This window comes from Myxine glutinosa, chromosome 2 (assembly GCF_964187855.1).
Source record: "Myxine glutinosa chromosome 2, kmMyxGlut1.1, whole genome shotgun sequence".
NCBI lineage: Eukaryota > Metazoa > Chordata > Myxini > Myxiniformes > Myxinidae > Myxine > Myxine glutinosa.
In genome coordinates, this window is record NC_136262.1 from 77830274 (window position 1) to 77851164 (window position 20891).

The 20891-nt window shown below is 42.2% G+C and overlaps 1 protein-coding gene across 2 annotated transcripts in view; it reads left to right on the forward strand.

The window, feature by feature from the left end:
* Positions 1-20509, forward strand: part of SIRT6 (sirtuin 6) — a 68269-nt gene extending 47760 nt beyond the window's left edge. The window contains exons 8-9 of one of the 2 annotated variants that reach the window (XR_013622693.1): positions 14668-15848; positions 16673-20509. Coding sequence is in view for 1 of the 2 variants with exons in the window: in XM_078773433.1 (XP_078629559.1) it covers positions 14668-14973 (306 nt within the window). In the remaining variant the exon portion in view is untranslated. Of the gene's footprint in view, positions 1-14667 lie in introns of both variants that reach the window. The other variant, XM_078773433.1, reaches the window with a different exon arrangement.
* The last annotated feature ends 382 nt before the right edge of the window (positions 20510-20891 follow it).

Below are 20891 nucleotides of genomic sequence, written 5' to 3' on the forward strand. Positions count from 1 at the left end.
ACAGACAGACAGACAGGGGTGAAAACATAACCTCCTTCCACCTTTGGTGGCAGAGGTAAGAAATGCAAATTAATCATGCGTCTATGCTATATATGTATATATGCCTGGTGTTGGCTTAGCGGTTAGGGTGCCTGCTTGGGATCCTGGGTTCGAATCCCGGTCGATCGCTGAATTAACGCCAGGGGGGTTGACTCAGCCTGTCATCCTTCCGAGGTCGGCAAATTGAGTACCAGCTTGCTGGGATGAATGATCACGGTGTGTACCCCGATTTAGAATATGTACACCGTATCCCTGCGCATCGTAAGAGCGTGACCAAGGGTTGGCGTCAGGAAGGGCATCCGGCCATAAAAACATTGCCTCAAACAGGGAACCATGATTGTCATGGGGCCCGCAAGGCTAACCCCCGCTCTAGCGGGGAAAATGGCCTTAAAACGATCATTCATTCATATATTCATATATATATTGTTACGGTCTGCGGATTAGGATGTTATTTTACCGAGCGGTGGTGTTGCCGCGGCCGAACAGTGCTTCCCTGATTAAAACCCGATTTGCCCCAAACTTTGGCCGTATCGCACCGCAGCTGCTCAATATGGAAAACTCTAAAGCGACCGAATGCAAAGAGGAAGAAGACGTACAGAAGAGTAACTGGGTTTATTATTTACACACATATAAGCAAGAAGAAAGCAGTCACGTTTATTTACAGGGACATGAGACGCAGGTGATACAGTGAAATCTTTAGCTTATACAGACTTATTGTTACTACCCAGGACAGCACGAACAGAACAAACTCACGTACGCAAATGGATGGAAATTGCAGGCAGGAATGACAGGAGGTGGGTGGCTGGAGGAAGGCACGGAGCTGGCTGGAGTTTGATCCCGCACGGGACGTCGGGCTGGACCTCGACGGTCGCCGATGCCACTGATCCTGTCGTGTGCGCGGGATAGCGGGTCGGAGCTGCTTGGTGGAGCCAAGCCAACGCTGCTGGTGGGGGGTCTGGCGTGACGGGTTCTCTCTCCCTCTCTCACTAACTCCAGGACTCTTTCTCTCTTGCTTAGTCCAACTCTTCCTCACCACCGACAACTCAACGCCACCCCTCCACTCTACGCAAACACTGACCACCACTGACGACCAACCCAGCTCTGACCAAAAAAACCACACACTCCGCTCTTGTCGTAGCTCATCCCGTAAAAGCTCATCTGCCTCTTTGGAACGCCCCAGCTGCGGGTTATATAGGCCCCGCCCCTCAACCTTCGCGAACCTCCTTGATGTTTCTCTCCACACCCTCTCCAAGTCCAACCCCTTGTTCGTGGTTGGTTGAGTGGGGCTGACTCACTCCTCCCCTCTATGATGAGGTGGGGACCCGCCTTTCTTCCCCAACCCTGCCTCGTGGCCAATGGCGGCAATTGTTGGTTGGCACTGCGAATGGCAATTGACGAAAGGGGAAATGGAGGTTTTTGGGAATGGGAATGAAGGGAATCTATCTTTTTCACTTGGTGCAATGGAGTATTTAAGTTAATTGGAGACACAGCCTTACTCTAAGACACATAATAAGATATAAGCTACCAACCAGGGGGAAATCTATGATTGGCTGACGTGATTGTTTATGACCTAATTATGGGACGCCCTTTGACCTTTATACATAACTGGAGTAAGGAGGGTCCAGAATAAAGCAATATTTCACAACAATTTACTATACAATACAACACAATAAAAAAAACACAATCCTCATATCCGCAACAATATATATATACAGACTTGGCATTTAATATGGAATATTTTTTTTTGCTTGACTTGGGTTTATTTTCTGAACTCAGTATATCAATCTGATGAGTTTCTTTTACCCTTCGGTGATGTCTTTGTTGAAAGAACCATGTCACTGATTGTCTTTCGCAGCAAGAAGTCAATAACAGGATTATATCACAGGTGGCATGACAAAATGTAAGGACAGGTACATTTGACGATTGGCTTCACAATCGGGTATATAAGGGTTGTTGCATTCTGTACTAGTGGAAAACAACTGCTGCACGTCTACAAAAGTTATTGCCGCTTCCTCTGGAGATGGTCCGTCAACTTGACAATGCTGTTTTTAATGGAGTAGTGGCTTTACGAAATTCTGGCATGAAACAGCGTGCTATTGCTCGGCAGTATGGCATCACTCAAGGTCAGGTGTCAAAGATCCTGAAACGAAATGCTCAGAGGGGTGTCCCTACTCCAATACCGAGGCCAGGACGTCCACACAGAACCACAAGGAGAGATGATCGCCAGCTGCACCGGTTAGTCTGCAATGGCCGTACCAAGTCAGCTAATCGGCTTAGGGCTGAGTGGCAGCAACTAACAAATGTGCCTGTATCCAGAAGGCTAGTCAACCAACGACTAGTTCAAGCAGGCTATCGTGCCAGGCGTCCCCTGAGAAAGCCACGTCTGACCAGACAACACCGCCAGCGCCGATTGCAGTGGGCCAGAGAGCACTGTCAATGGCAGCCAGGACACTGGAATCACGTGATCTTCAGTGACAAGTCTAGATTTCTGGTCTATCGTCAATATGGCCGCGTCTGAGTGTGCAGACAAGTGCATGAAGCCGACAACGAAGATTGTATAGTGCCAAGAGTCCAAGCTGGAGGTGGTGGGGTGACCGTTTGGGCTGCTTTTCATGCAGGGGGCAAAACTCACCTGGTTGTTCTGAATGGAAACCTGAACCAGTTCAAGCACAGGGCCATTCTGGAAGAAACATTGCTTCCATTTGTTCGTGCAGCCTTTCGAGGAAACTTTGTCTTCCAAGATGACAATGCACGGCCTCATCGTGCTCGCATGAGCCAACACTTTCTTGCTGATCGTGGTGTAGAGCATATGGAGTGGCCTGCCATGTCCCCGGATATGAATCCGATAGAGAACTTGTGGGCAGAATTAACGCGTCAAATCGACAACTTGGACCAGCAGCCTGCCTCTGCGTGAATTGCAGCAGGCTATTGTAACTGCATGGCAAGCGATTCCTGTCCAAACCTTGGCAAATCTCGTGAACAGCATGCCTCAACGTGTACGTGCTCTCCTGAATGCTCGTGGGGGTTACACGAAGTACTGAACTGTAATTTTTCTGTCCGTAATCCCAGTCATAATTGAACTTTTGTTTTTGTTAAAAAAAATTTTTGGCTAATGTGCAAAATAAAGAGATACTTCTGGAAAACGTACAGAAGTGTAACAGAGTACTGTCCGTGAATTGAGTTCGATATCAGTTTACATCACTTTCAAGGATCATTTTATTTGCTTCGAAATGTCAAATGTGGTTTTTGTTTCTTTTAAAGGTCACATTAACAAAATCTAGAATAATTTCAACATAATTCCAATGAACTTTTGGTTCGAAGTCATCTTGAAAAGTAAGTTCACCCCCACAAAAAAATATTCCATATTAAATGCCAAGTATATATACTGAGGAACGGGCTTATTTTAGCTGAGGCTAATGACTGTACCTGAGTTGCTGTGTTGTCATGATTTACACCAATCATAATACAAACAATTACTTTGCACAAATGTATTTGTTGTGTTTGTGATATTACATTTTTATAGGCAATTTAGGTTGAAGATTTAGGTTGAATGTTTTTTTTTCAAGAAAGAACCCCTCAGCAGACACATAGGGGAGGGGTAGGTGCAGACTGGAAGTTTGGGACGATTACACCTCACCACCACGTAATTCAAAACACCTCACCACCAAGTAATTCAAAACACCTCACCACCAAGTAATTCAAAACACCTCACCACCAAGTAATTCAAAACACCTCACCACCAAGAAATTGAAAACACCTCACAGCCATCAAACACGTAATAAAAACACCTCTCAGCCATAAAACACATAATAAAAACACCTCACAGCCATAAAACACGTTTAAAAAAAACACCTCACAGCCATAAAACACGTAATAAAAACACCTCACAGCCATAATAAAAACACCTCACAGCCATAAAACACGTAATAAAAACACACCACCACAAAATTAAAAACACCTCACAGCCATAAAACACGGAATAAAAACACCTCACAGCCATAAAACACGTAATAAAAACACCTCACCACCGCGAAATTAAAAACACCTCAGCCATAAAACGCATAATAAAAACACCTCTCACCACCACGAAATTAAAAACACCTCACAGCCATAAAACACGGAATAAAAACACCTCACAGCCATAAAACACACAATAAAAACACCTCACAGCCACAAAATTAAAAACACCTCACCACCACGTCATTTTAAAACACCTCACCACCAAGTAATTCAAAACATCTCACCACCAAGTAATTCAAAACATCTCACCACCACGTAATTCAAAACACCTCATCACCAACTAATTCAAAACACCTCACCACCACATAATTAAAAACACCTCACCACCACGTAATAAAAATACCTCACCACCACATAATAAAAATACCTCACCACCACGTAATTCAAAACACCTCACCACCATGTGATTTTAAAACACCTCACCACCATGTGATTTAAGAACACCTCACCACCACGTCATTTAAAAACACCTCACCACCACATCGTTATTAAAAACACTTCACAACCACGGAAACAAAAGTTTGAGGGAGTCGTTAAGTGACAACACAGACACTGCCCAGATGTGTAGATATATAGATAAATGACTGTACCCGAGTTGCCCTTTTGTCATGTTTTAAACCAATCATAATTCAAACAATTATTTTGCACAAATGTATTTGTAATATACGTGATATCACATTTTATAAACAATTGAAGTTGAAAAAAGAAATAAAAACATATTGGGAAATTTTTCAAAAAAAATACCCTTAGGACATACTGACGGGAGAGATATGTGCATACCAGAAGTTTGGTACGATTTCACAAAAGTTTGAGAAAGTAGTTCAGTGACAAGACAACACAACACAAGACAACACAGGATAGGACAGACGCTGCACAGATATATATATAGACTAGCTTGGCTCGGCTCGCTGCACTCGCCTCACCAAGCGTCGATACTGAGGAACGGGCTTATTTTAGCTGAGGCTAATGACTGTACCTGAGTGGCTGTGTTGTCATGATTTTCACTAATCATAATACAAACAATTACTTTGCACAAATGTATTTGTTGTGTTTGTGATATTACATTTTTATAGGCAATTTAGGTTGAAGATTTAGGTTGAATGTTTTTTTTTCAAAAAAGAACCCCTCAGCACATACATAGGGGAGGGGTAAGTGCAGACTGGAAGTTTGGGACGATTACACCTCACCACCAAGTAATTCAAAACACCGCACCACCACGTAATTCAAAACACCTCACCACCACGTAATTCAAAATACCTCACCACCAAGTAATTCAAAACACCTCACCACCATAAAACACGTAATAAAAACACCACCACCACGAAATTAAAAACACCTCACCACCACGAAATTGAAAACACCTCACAGCCATCAAGCACGTAATAAAAACACCTCACAGCCATAAAACACGTAATAAAAACACCTCACCACAACGAAATTAAAAACACCTCACAGCCATAAAACACGTAATAAAAACACCTCACAGCCATAAAACACGTAATAAAAACACCTCACAGCCATAAAACACGTAATAAAAACACCTCACAGCCACAAAATTAAAAACACCTCACAGCCATAAAACACGTAATAAAAACACCTCACAGTCATAAAACACGTAATAAAAACACCTCACCACCACCAAATTAAAAACACCTCACAGCCATAAAACACGAAATAAAAACACCTCACAGCCATAAAACACGTAATAAAAACACCTCACAGCCATAAAACACGTAATAAAAACACCTCACCACCACAAAATTAAAAACACCTCAGCCATAAAACACGTAATAAAAACACCTCACAGCCATAAAACACGTAATAAAAACACCTCACAGCCATAAAACACGTAATAAAAACACCTCACCACCACAAAATTAAAAACACCTCACAGCCATAAAACACGTAATAAAAACACCTCAGTCATAAAACACGTAATAAAAACACCTCACCACCACCAAATTAAAAACACCTCACAGCCATAAAACACGTAATAAAAACACCACACAGCCATAAAACACGTCATAAAAACACCTCACCACCACGTCATTTAAAAACACCTCACCAAGTAATTCAAAACACCTCACCACCACATAATTCAAAACACCTCATCACCAACTAATTCAAAACACCTCACCACCACCTAATTCAAAACACCTCACCACCACGTAATTATAAATACCTCGCCACCACGTAATTCAAAACACCTCACCACCATGTGATTTAAAAACACCTCACCACCATGTGATATTAAAACACCTCACCACCACATAATTCAAAATACCTCACCACCACGTGATTCAAAACCACCACGTGATTCAAAACCACCACAACGTTATTAAAAACACTTCACAACCACGGAAACAAAAGTTTGAGCGAGTCGTTAAGTGACAACACAGACACTACCCAGATGTGTCGATATATAGAGAAATGACTGTACCCGAGTTGCGGTTTTGTCATTGTTTAAACCAATCATAATTCAAACAATTATTTTGCACAAATGTATTTGTAATATACGTGATATCACATTTTATAAACAATTGAAGTTGAAAAAAAAATATTTCCCAAACAAATTCCCAAAAAAAAAAAAAAAAAAATTGCAATTTCTTTTTTAAAAAATACCCTTAGGACATACCGATGGGAGAGATATGTGCATACCAGAAGTTTGGTACGATTTCACAAAAGTTTGAGAAAGTAGTTCAGTGACAACACAACACACCACAGGACAGGACAGACGCTGCACAGATATATATATATATAAATATGATGTATGACGGATATATATATATATATATATATTGCACATTGTTTCACCTCCTCAACCTTGGCCTCGTGCTCGCCTCTCCGCTCCTGCCTGGCATGGCTCTGCAGTACTCCGCCGCAAGGCTCCTTCTGCTCAATACCCGCTCCACCCCATCATGCATCTCTGCCATCAAATCAAATGGACTCCGACGACGACCCAGGTACATTCACCGTGGCTCCGGTCATAAGTTTGTATATGTACAATCAGGTCACTCCATCCCCGTCCTCTGGTCGGCTCAGCGCACTCCCACTCATCGTCCCAGCGCACCTAGTCACGGCAACGCACAAAATCGCACCTCCTGCCTGCGAACCCTGGCTAAATCACCTGAATTCATCCCTGCTGTTCAAAACAACATCAAGCTCACCCTGTTCAACACCCGGTCCCTCAACAACAAATGCCTCATCCTCAACGACTACATCCTGGAGAACAAACTGGACTTTCTCTGTCTCACCGAAACCTGGCAACAACCACTGGACTACTACACGCTCAACCTCACCACACCCAATGGATATTCCTATGTCAATAAACCACGCTCGGAGGGCCGAGGTGGTGGAATTGCCGTTATCCACCGTCAAGACATCAGGACCAGCCTCATCCCCATCGCCTCATCCTCATCCTTTGAACACCTGGCTTTTAAACTCTCTGGTCGCACGCAGTCAGTCATGGCTGTCGTCTACCACCCTCCCAAACCACACCCATTATTCCTGTCTGACTTCTCCTACTTTCTGACCCAGCTATGTTCCCTCTCCCCCTCAATCCTCCTCCTTGGTGATTTCAATATCCACATGGACTCCACTGACTCCACAATAACCACTGACTTCACTGATTTACTCACCTGCTTTAACCTCACTCAACATGTCAACTTTCCTATGCATATCCGTGGTCACATTTTGGACCTTGTCTGCTCCACTGGATTAATTTTGCACCATCTCTCTGGCTCCGACCTCACCCTCTCTGACCACTTAGCCATCACTATGACCATCAACATCCCCACCCCAACACCAAGACATTATTGCACTATCAACTTCCGTAAGCTAAACGCTCTTTCACCTACCTCATTCTCATCCACCCTCTCTGAAAAAATGTCCACTTCTCCCTTCATTGACCTCCACACCCCTTCCGACCTCACTGACTACTACAACCACACTCTCTCCTCCTGCCTTGACCAGCTTGCGCCTGTAAAAACCAAAACAGTTTCTTTCACCCATTCTGCTCCCTGGTTTACCCCTGAACTCCGCCTGATGAAAACTCGTGCTCGCCAACTTGAAAGACTCCGCAATAAAACAGGTCTCACAGTTCACTCCCAAGCCTACAAGGACCACCTACAACACTACAAAGATGCCCTCTCCCACGCCCGCTCCGCCTACTACTCTCAAATTATCCACTCTGGCTCCGGAAACCCAAAAGCACTCTTCTCGACAATAAACAAACTCCTCCGCCCCCTGGACACCACCACCCAGTCATTCACAGTAGACAACTGCATCTCCTTCCTTTCTTTCTTCCAACGCAAAATTGACAACATCTGCAACAACTTGACCACCGCCGCACCCGCTCCCCCTCCAACCACCTGCCCACCCTTATCCTGCCTTCCCCTGTCTCAATTCTCCCCGGTCTCCCCTACTGACCTCTCTGAACTCCTCATAGGATTGAAAACTGCCACCTGCACTCTTGACCCCATCCCCTCCAGCTTTGTCAAGGCCTCCCTCCCTGCTCTCTCTCCACTTATCATTGCAACAATAAACTCCTCCCTGTCTACAGGCATCGTCCCACCATCCCTCAAAATTGCTGCTGTTACCCCCATTCTAAAAAAAACCTGGTCTAAACCCTGACACCCTAAATAACTTCAGACCCATCTCCAACCTACCCTTTCTGTCAAAAGTTTTGGAACGCGCTGTAGCCGCTCAACTCAAACATCACCTCTCTGCCAATAACCTGTATGAAACATTCCAATCCGGATTCCGCTCCAACCACAGTACTGAAACTGCTCTCCTCAAAATCACCAACGACCTTCTCCTCTCCTCTGACGCTGGCAACCTCAACATTCTCGTCCTCCTCGACCTCAGCGCTGCCTTTGACACCATCGATCACACCATCCTCCTCACCCGACTTGAATCCACCTTTAACGTTACCGGCACTGCCCTCTCTTGGATTAAATCATACCTCTCTGACAGACGCCAGTTCATCTCCATCAATAACTGCAAATCCCCCACTGCTCCCCTCCCCCAAGGTGTCCCCCAAGGTTCAGTTCTTGGCCCCCTCCTCTTCATCCTTTACCTGTCCCCCCTCGGTCACTTCATCCGCCGTCATGGTCTCCAATTCCACTGCTTCGCCGATGACATCCAGCTTTTCATCTCCACCAAGTCCGTCTCCACCGACACCCACTCTATCCTGACAAACTGCATCTCTGAAATAAAATCCTGGCTTCAAATCAACTTCTTCAAACTTAACTGTGATAAATCTGAAATAATCATCATTGGCCCAAAAACGCTCACAAAATCCACCCATAACTTTGCCCTCAACATCGACGGTATCCCAGTATCCACCTCCCCTCTCATCCGGAATCTTGGCGTCATCTTTGACCAAACCCTCTCCTTCCAAAAATACACTAAACAGATCACAAAGACAGCCTTCTTTCACCTGAAAAACATCGCCCGTCTCCGCTCATCCCTCTCCTCCACGGCTGCAGAAACCCTCATCCACGCCTTCATCACCTCCCGTCTGGACTACTGCAATAGCTTCCTCTATGGTTCACCCTCAACAATCACCAATAAACTCCAATACATTCAGAACTCCGCTGCCCGTCGACTCACCCATTCCCGGACCCGTGACCACATCACCCCCGTCCTTTACAAGCTTCACTGGCTCCCCATCTCCCAGAGAATCCAGTACAAAATCCTCCTCTTGACCTACAAAGCCCTCCATAACCTGGCCCCATCCTACCTGGCTGACCTCCTCTCCAAACACACTCCCACCCGCAACCTCTGCTCTGCTGGTACCAACCTCCTGACTCCCCCCCCCCCCCCCCCCCCCATCCGGACCAAATTCAGATCCTGGGGGGACAGGGCCTTCTCCATCGCTGCTCCCACCCTCTGGAACTCACTACCTCACACCATCAGAGAGACTCCTCCTCACTCACCACATTCAAAACATCACTCAAGACCCACCTGTTCAGCACTGCATTCAACATTCAACCCACAGCATTTAACCCCTGACTATCACTTCTCCTTCTCCCTCCTTTTGCTTTAAATATTTCCCTATTGATTCTTGTCTTTTTGCAATTGTTGTTTTCATGTTTTGTTATGCATTATGTTTTGCACTCTGTCAAAGCGCCTTTGGGCTTCATGAAAAGCGCTATACAAGATAAATTAATTATATATATATATATATATATATATATATATATATATATATATATATATATATATATATATATATATATATATATATATATATATATATACAGTGGAACCTTGACTTACGAGTTTAATTCGTTCCGTGACCGAGCTCGTAACTCAAATTGCTCGTATCTCAAATCAAATTTCCCCATTGAAATGCATTGAAATGCTATTAATCCGTTCCAGCCCGCCAAAAACCACACCAATTTTTTTTTAAATATACAGTATATATAAAAATATCTCGCGCTTTATATTTCACCTGTATGCAGCATACAAGTTGGCAGGATGGCCTGGACTGGAGGTACGCACACTTGACTCTAAAGTCTAAACTGTCCAGCCTGGGTTTGAATCCCGACCCAGCTATAACCTGTCATGGGTGAATCACAGGCAGGGTGATTCATCAATGGGTGTACCGCTAAACTGGGCGCCCCGTTTGCGTCCCATTAGTTGTTGGATGTTAAGGATCTCACCGTGTTTTCCACAAAGAGAAGGCGAGCTATCGCCGGCACTCTGAACAAGTTGTGGCCTGGCATGCTCTTCTCTGCCGTTATATACGTCCTCCTCGGCACCTCGCTCATGTTTTTCGACGATTGCGTGTTTTATATCCAAGCACAAGTTTTATATAAAACACGACGATTGCGTGTTTTATATCCACAAGTTGTGGCCTGGCATGCTCTTCTCCTCTGCCGTTATATACGTCCTCCTCGACACCTCGCTCATGTTTTTCGACGATTGCGTGTTTTATATCCAAGCACATCATCCTCTTCTTCTTCTCAGTACCGTGTTTTCCACAAAGAGAAGGCGAGCTATCGCCGGCATTCTGAACAAGTTGTGGCCTGGCATGCTCTTCTCCTCTGCCGTTATATACGTCCTCCTCGGCACCTCGCTCATGTTTTTCGACGATTGCGTGTTTTATATCCAAGCACAAGTTTTATATAAAACACGACGATTGCGTGTTTTATATCCACAAGTTGTGGCCTGGCATGCTCTTCTCCTCTGCCGTTATATACGTCCTCCTCAACACCTCGCTCATGTTTTTCGACGATTGCGTGTTTTATATCCAAGCACATCATCCTCTTCTTCTTCTCAGCACTGCACTTGCCACTCACTTTCTTAGGCTCCATGGTTAAAACTAAGAAATTTTCCGAAATAACCAAAATGCGAAAACAAAAATGCAGCGCTATACGACAGAGATACGTACTGTACTTGCACGGCAAGATAACCACGTGACCAGAACCCACCTGGCGGCGTAAACTCGAAATAACCAAAATGCGAAAACAAAAATGCAGCGCTATACGACAGAGATACGTACTGTACTTGCACGGCAAGATAACCACGTGACCAGAACCCACCTGGCGGCGTAAACTCGAAATAACCAAAATGCGAAAACAAAAATGCAGCGCTATACGACAGAGATACGTACTGTACTTGCACGGCAAGATAACCACGTGACCAGAACCCACCTGGCGGCGTAAACTCGAAATAACCAAAATGCGAAAACAAAAATGCAGCGCTATACGACAGAGATACTGTACTTGCACGGCAAGATAACCACGTGACCGGGTGGCGAAAGCTCGTAACTCGGATCTCGGCTCGCATCTCAAAGCAATAAACCGCCCGAGCGACGGCTCGTATCTCGAAAAACTCGTAAGTTGGGGCACTCGTAAGTCAAGGTTCCACTGTATGTATATATATATATATATATATATATATATATATATATATATATATATATATATATATATATATATATATATATATATATATATATATAAATAATATTATATATATATATATATATATTATATATATATATATATATATATATATATATATATATAGATATATATATATATATATATCCGTCATACATCATATCTATATATATATATCTGTGCAGCGTCTGTCCTGTCCTGTGTTGTGTTGTGTTGTGTTGTCACTGAACTACTTTCTCAAACTTTTGTGAAATCGTAACCAAACTTCTGGAATGCACATATCTCTCCCGTCGGTATGTCTTAAGGGTATTTAAAAAAAAAAGAAATTGCAATTTTATTTTTATTTGGAATTTTTTTGAGAAATTTTTTTTTTTCAACTTCAATTGTTTATAAAATGTGATATCACGTATATTACAAATACATTTGTGCAAAATAATTGTTTGATTTATGATTGGTTTAAACCATGACAAAACGGCAACTCGGGTACAGTCATTTATCTATATATCTACACATCTGGGCAGTGTCTGTGTTGTCACTTAACGACTCCCTCAAACTTTTGTTTCCGTGGTTGTGAAGTGTTTTTAATAACATTGTGGTGATTTTGAATCACGTGGTGGTGAGGTATTTTGAATTATGTGGTGGTGAGGTGTTTTAAATTACATGGTGGTGAGGTATTTATAATTACGTGGTGGTGAAGTGTTTTTAATTAGGTGGTGGTGAGGTGTTTTGAATTAGTTGGTGATGAGGTGTTTTGAATTATGTGGTGGTGAGGTGTTTTGAATTACTTGGTGGTGAGGTGTTTTTAATTTTGTGGCTGTGAGGTGTTTTTATTACGTGTTTTATGGCTGTGAGGTGTTTTTATTACGTGTTTTATGGCTGTGAGGTGTTTTTATTACGTGTTTTATGGCTGTGAGGTGTTTTTAATTTTGTGGTGGTGAGGTGTTTTTATTACGTGTTTTATGGCTGTGAGGTGTTTTTATTACGTGTTTTATGGCTGTGAGGTGTTTTTATTTTCGTGGTGGTGAGGTGTTTTTATTTTCATGGTGGTGAGGTGTTTTTATTATGTGTTTTATGGCTGTGAGGTGTTTTTATTACGTGTTTTATGGCTGTGAGGTGTTTTTAATTTCGTTGTGGTGAGGTGTTTTTATTCCGTGTTTTATGGCTGTGAGGTGTTTTTATTACATGCTTGATGGCTGTGAGGTGTTTTCAATTTCGTGGTGGTGAGGTGTTTTTAATTTTGTGGTGTGAGGTGTTTTTATTATGTGTTTTATGGTGGTGAGGTGTTTTGAATTACTTGGTGGTGAGGTATTTTGAATTACGTGGTGGTGAGGTGTTTTGAATTACGTGGTGGTGCGGTGTTTTGAATTACTTGGTGGTGAGGTGTTTTGAATTGCGTGGTGGTGAGGTGTAATCGTACCAAACTTCCAGTCTGCACCTACTCCTCCCCTATGTATGTGCTGAGGGGTTCTTTCTTGAAAAAAAAACATTCAACCTAAATATTCAACCTAAATTGCCTATAAAAATGTAATATCACAAACACAACAAATACATTTGTGCCAAGTAATAATTGTTTGTATTATGATTGGTGAAAATCATGACAACACAGCAACTCAGGTACAGTCATTAGCCTCAGCTAAAATAAGCCCGCTCCTCAGTACCGACGCTTGGTGAGGCGAGCGCAGCTCGTATATATATATATATATATATATATATATATATCCAATAATTATTTCAGTTGGTTGCACAATGAGAGGTAAATGTCGTTTTTCGAATGATGCATATTTTTAGGCTTCCAGTAAGGTTCCCACTGGAAGCCTATTCTTCCTGTAATTTATCTTGTTCTGCACACTGGCTGCATAAAAGTTAATAATAATTATTATTATCCCCATGTTTTTTTTTTTAAACGGGGGTATATTGTAATCAGCTGTCTGTCTGTCCGTCCGTCCGTCACGCTATCCCCTCCTAAATGGTTTGGCAGAAATTCACCGAACATTTTTGGGTGAAACTTTGTATATGCAATCATTGTTGGGGGACGTATGAAATATGTAACGATTTCTTAATTTGATCCCCGGATCATGCCCCAGGGGGTGGGAATTTGGGGTCACGTCAAAATGGAAAACAAATGAACTCAAAATTTGATATTGGGTCATTCCTGGTGGAATGTTTTGCCATCTTTCCACCTTGCTTTAGGTGGGAAACGTAGGGATTTGGGATGGCATGCCATCAATTTCACTGTAGTTATTGTTATTCCTTTATAAGGGACTACAACTCAGGATGAGCCCATTAGGCCAATAAGGCCTGCACAATGATCGCCAAGCTCTGGTTGTTAATGCTCGATCCTTTTTATTTGCTGAACTTCAAGCATGAAAACAGCATGCACCATTATTTAAGTCTTTGGTATGACTCGGTCGGAGTTTGAACTGCTGACCTCCCACACTCAGAGCAGATGCTCTAACCATTACGCCACCGAGTCTCGTTAATTAAGAGTTGACTCTTAATTTTGTACCTTTCTTAGCAAGCTTGTCTGCTATTTCTTATTGTAATGCCTTGGTATTTCCTCTGCAAAGAGTCATGGATTTGGCTTGGTGCCATGCTCAAAATGAAATCATTGTTTGACATGGCCATGCAATGCATCAATTTCCTCCAAAAATGTCAAGACGATCATTTTTTTCCCCCAATTCTTTTACCATCCCAGGATAAACATGCAGACATCCGTATTTACAGCACCATTGATACCGTCATGTCAAAGGTTATGGAACACCTCCAGCTGCCTATTCCTAAGTGGGAGGGACCCGTCGTCGTGGAAACATCATCCACCGACTTTGACCATGCACAGGATGTGAAGGAAGAATCAAAGGTACAACTCCTGAATGAGCGAATCATGCTCGACACTCTACCATTTGCAGAAAAGGCTCAAAGCTCAAAAAGGCCACACACCGATGATGCCATTAATGACAATAAAGCAAAATTAACCAAACTGAGCGGTACATTGGTTCATTGAAACGTATTACTTTGTTGGGTTTTTTTTACTAAAGAGGAATTGCTTCCTTGACCATTTTTGCTAAATATTTTGATCTGACAAACTCAGGTGTTTTTTTTTCTTTCCAGAATTATTCGAGATCAATATTGTATTCTTATATTGTTGTTTTAATGTGTCAGCATCGTGCTGATGAATTTGTTATTTCATAATGAATGGAGTTTTCGGTTTGTATGCCGAAAGGAGAAGTCTATCAAAGGGCAATTAATGATAGACAGACATAAAGTTTTCTCCTTGAAGTCAACTCTTTAATTAACCAAAATAATGTTTTCGTTGACCCCATACACATAGCGATACATTATTTCTCCATTTACACCTTGCCCTTTTTAACTCGTTACGACTCTTTATCCCTTTACAATCATGTAGACTGATGTGGGATTTTCAAACACGAAAATGAATGTTGTTATTTTATTTTAACCTTGAGTGCAATTATAATGAACATGGCATTCAAACTCTTAGGATATGCTTCCACATAATGTTGCTCAATTCCAACGTGGTTTGGTTGAAGTCCCTCAGCTACTGTGTTTTAGATAAAGTCAATCGTATGATACCTTCAGTGAAAGTTATTGCAAAGTATAAGCACATGCTTTTATCCACATAACTTTTCATGTTTGGACCTTTTTTGTTTTCTTCAATCTCCATTTTTAAAGCTTTAATACTTTCAGATTTCTTCCCAAATATCAACTACATTTGACTTTCAATACCAAAATGGCATTAAACACACAGGCATCTTGCACATGAACGAAATCGTAGAAAGAGTTTGACCAATGACTAAATTATTTGAAAGTGAATTTATTATTGATCATTTAAAACTTCAAGACTATAATTTATAGTTACTAGTGCGTGCCGGTACGTGCGGGGAGGTAAGTACGTGGACATACGTACGTTGACGTACGTACCAAAAATAAGGCCTCACGGTCCGGAAGTTCGCATATCGCAGTTACGATTAATCGCAAATTAGTTTTAATGGCCAATTCTTCAATTAGCGCCAACATATTTTGCCATTTTGCAATTTCATCGCAAGGAAAAGCACAAAGAGAAGGGAACAACAAACACACACGCGGTTCCTTCGGTCTTCGCTCTCGTCCTTTGCTGTTCCTTCGTTCACGTACAAAGTGTATGTGTTTGCTAAATAAATGGCCATAACTTGGTAACCACCTGTCCGATTAATAGCAAACCTTGAAAAGGCACATCCTCAGGTCCCCAGCAATATACCTGGCAGCGTACGTACCAAAAATAAGGCCTCACTGTCCGAGTGTCCGGAAGTTCGCATATCGCAGTTACGATTAATCGCAAATTAGTTTTAATGGCCAATTCTTCAATTAGCGCCAACATATTTTGCCATTTTGCAATTTCATCGCAAGGAAAAGCACAAAGAGAAGAGAACAACAAACACACACGCGGTTCCTTCGGTCTTCGCTCTCGTCCTTTGCCGTTCCTTCGCTCTCGTCCTTCGCTGTTTCTTCGTTCACGTACAAAACATATGTGTTTGCTAAATAAATGGCCATAACTTGGTAACCACTTGTCCGATTAATAGCAAACCTTGAAAAGGCACATCCTCAGGTCCCCAGCAATATACCTGGCAAGTTTCACTTAGATCGGACCAGTGGTTGTCGAGAAACAGCGGTCACAGACACACAGAGATTACTGGAATTATAGAGAGATAAATGACAGTTATAACTGACGAGTGCCATGGTGTCCATTCCTATCGGCTTGAGGTTTGGGGGAAAATCTCCACAAGAAAAAATGTTCGGATGAAGGAATAGTTAAAGGGATGGACTCGAAGTGGAAGTTAATCGGAAAATATTTCAGGACGAGGATTATAACATGACTGCAGTGTATCACTACACTGTGAAAGTTTTGGGCTGGTACACCTATTACTGAAAAGACTTCATTTTAAATGGTGGGTATACAAAACCATTTTTTTTAGGGTGCTTCACATATGGAGACAAGATGTACTTTTTAAAAATTACCCAATGCCAAATGAACTGCATTTCATTTTCAAAATCATATTAATTTAAATGGTGCTTGTACTTGGAAGTGTTCTCGGCGAACCCATGCGGATCATTCAAATGTTTTTGCTTTTTTGAAAGAACTTCTTTTTTGATATTCGATGATTGGCCATATTTTTCCACATTTCGCTGAAATAGAAAAGTGTTTCAAACATCGCAAGCGTTGCATTAGGGCTTATGAGGGGCGTTAGATAAGCAGGTTTCAAGGAAATACAATATTATAACCCAAGACACGCGAACGTTACACTACATGACCAAAAGTATGCAGACACCCCTCCTAATTAGTGGATTCGGCTGTTTCAGCCACACCTATTGCTGACAGGTATATATAATCAAGCACACAGCCATGCAATCTACATAGACAAACATTGGCAGTAGAATGGGCCGTACTGAAGAGCTCAGTCACTTTCAAGGTGGCACCGTCATAGGATGCCACCTTTTCAACAAGTCAGTTCATCAAATTTCTGCCCTGCTAGAGCTGCCCCAGTCAAATGTAAGTGCTGTTATTGTGAAGTGGAAACGTCTTGGAGTAACAACAGCTCAGCCGCAAAGTGGTAGGCCACACAAGCTCACAGAACCACATAAGCAGAGTGCTGAAGCGTGTAGCGCGTAAAATTTATCTGTCCTCGTTTGCAACACTCACTACCGAGTTCCAAACTGCCTCTGGAAGCAACATCGGCACAACAACTGCTTGCCGGGAGCTTCATGAAATGGGTTTCCATGGCCGAGCAGCCGCACAGAAGCCTAAGATCACCATGCACAATGCCAAGCGTCGGCTGGAGTGGTGTAAAGCTCGCCGCCATTGGACTCTCGAGCAGTTGAAACGCGTTATCTGGAGTGATGATTCACGCTTCACCTTCTGGCAGTCGGACGGACAAATCTGGGTTTGGTGGATGACAGGAGAACACTACCTGCCCGAATGTATAGTGCCAACTGTAAGGTTTGGTGGAGGAGGAATAATGGTCTGGGACTGTTTTTCATGGTGCGGGCTAGGCCTCTTAGTTCCAGTGAAGGGAAATCTTAACGCTACAATTTGCAATGACATTCTAGACGATTGTGTTATTCCAACTTTGTGGCAACAGTTTGGGGAAGGCCCTTTCCTGTTTCAGCATGACAATGGCCTCGTGCACTTGGCAAGCCGCTCGTTGAGCTGGGCAACGCACAAGCGAGCGAGCTGAACGTCTCGGCCTGGACAAGACGTCTGCGCTTGACGTCGACCAGGAGCCCATTAGCGCACAGGAAGTCCGCGCCAAGCAGTGCCATGGGCACGTCGGCGGTGACGAACATCCATCGGAAAACCTGCCCTCCAAACCGCAGAGAGAGGCAGCGTTTTCCGTACGTACCAAAAAAAACAAAATCCAGTCCATACAGAAATGGTTTGTCGAGATCAGTGTGGAAGAACTTGACTGACCTGCACAGGGCCCTGATCTCAACCCCATCGAACACCTTTGGGATGAATTGGAATGCCAACTGCGAGCCAGGCCTAATCGCCCAACATCAGTGCCCGATCTCACTAATGCTCTTGTGACTGAATGGAAGCAAATTCCCGCAGCAATGTTCCAACATATTGTGATGTTATAGCATTATAGAAAGTGATGTTATAGAAAGCCTTCCCAGAAGAGTGAAGGCTGTTATAGCAGCAAAGGGGGGACCAACTCCATATTAATGCCCATGATTTTGGAATGAGATGTTTGATGAGCACATACGGGTGTGATGTCCGGGTGTCCACATACTTTTGGCCATGTAGTATATATATATATATATACACACACACGGGGATGGGGAGGGTTGCCCCCCAAAATAGGTATTTGCTTTCTTCTCAGAAACTACATATCAAACTCTGATGATACTTGACCACAACCTTAATCACCCGTGTTGTACCAAAGTTTGTTCCTGGCATTTAAAAAATCGGGGTCTAAGGTGGTACATGGGTGGGAGGGGTTGGAGGGTATAAAATTAATAAATACGTTTATTAATGGTAAGAAAATCTATTGTATACCTCATACTCCTTTTCACGTGTATTGAGACTATTGTGTGTATCTCGTTTGTACAACTTGATTCGAACACCAATTGTACAAACACATGCAAGTGGGTGTGACTTGTTTCAGTCACTTGTCAAAATGACAGCTCTTTCATGGAATTTCCTGGGGAATTCACCGCAACTGCATTTGCTGCTTTTGTCTTGCGTTCATTCATACAAAGTAAAGAAAAAAAATTCTACAACAGACGGAATAACTTGTTTTTGATGTTCACATTTTGTTTCACTTTGAGATATGTTATACCAGCTAAAAGATATACTTTTGTTTAAGACGTACTGTGAGATCTTTAATGTTATCAAGTGAACCTTCGACAAGTAAATCGCATGACATTGTGCACACCAGAATGACATTTTATAAATTGCACCTAATCATTCCGAACCTGACCTTGAAGTGAATAGCTTTGATGAGGTCACATTTATTATGTCGTCCTTGCTGTCTGTACTCACTCCAATCATGTTTTAATATCTGCATTCCACCATGATTTTATTCTACCCTCCAATTTTAATAATATTAGCAGTGAACCTGTAGTTTCGCTGATGGTAGTTGAACAACATAACTTCTATATGTTTCAGTACAGTGATATAATTTATTTACAGTCAATATTTTTATTTTTTATTTTTTATTTTTATTCCAGAAACATTTTCTTTACCGCTATAACAACCCAGCGTTAATTTTAGTAATACGCACACGTATTCACCAAAAACACGATATATTAATTCATTTTATGTTCCAGGGGATAAGATCAGATTTTTTTTTCCCAAGTTGCAAAATGCAATTCCAATTGAATCATGAATAATACGCCACCATAAAGGGCTGGCCTTGCGCACCACACACCGAAATGACATCCCAGACTCAACGCCATCTGATTACATCTCCATCTTACTAAATCCATCATCCCGATGCCCAGTGTCTGGCATTCAGCCCATCACCTTCGTCAGCGAAGGGACAGGTTTAGTACTGAACCGCCGGAATGATGTGCACATCCATAGGGCCCCCTGTCCCAGTGAAAGACATAACGCCGTAATGATTTCCAAGTGAAAAGAGCGTGACAGACAGGAGGTGGATGTACAGATGGAGAAATCCAGCTACTTTAACATATGGATGCATAAATATATTTAAAATATCTTTTTGATATTTTTCTGCTGATATTGTTTCTCCTCTTTCTTTTTTTTCTTTCTTTTTTTACAATGGAAATCTAATGTTTGATGAGATGGTTTTTTTTGCTTATTTTATGGTAGGAATACATGTGAATAAGGGAGTTTAATCAGGAGGCAACCAAATGACAAACAATTCTTGTATTGTTGTGCTGTGAGAGTTTCTCCTGGATGACTCCAAGCTATTGCATAATTTTAGTGGTTGTATTATCCTCGGACAGTATGTACCGGTGCAATTGTCGCTTGTTGATGTTACCTTTTAAAAATAAAATATAAATTGGAGATAAAAAGTGAACGGTCTCTTTCCTCATTTTTATGCATGCAGAATGTGTGTATGTGCAGTAGCCTGCAAAAGTATTCACCCCCTACCAATAATGCCAAATTTAGATGAATTACGAATAATGTAGAAACAATTTTTCCAAATGCATTTTTTTATTCATAATTGAAGAGATCAAACTAAACACTGTTAAGGTTGAAGGAGGTTACATGTCAGGAATACCTGCAAAAAGCATCGATTCATTCAAACAAACAAATTCATACAAATCAAATCTATTCATTGCAAAAGTATTCAGCCCCTTAGGTCAATACTTGGTGGAAACAACCTTTACAGCAATGATTGCTGTTAGTCTTTCTGGGTCAGTCTCTACCAGCTTTGCACAGTGAGATGCTGAAATATT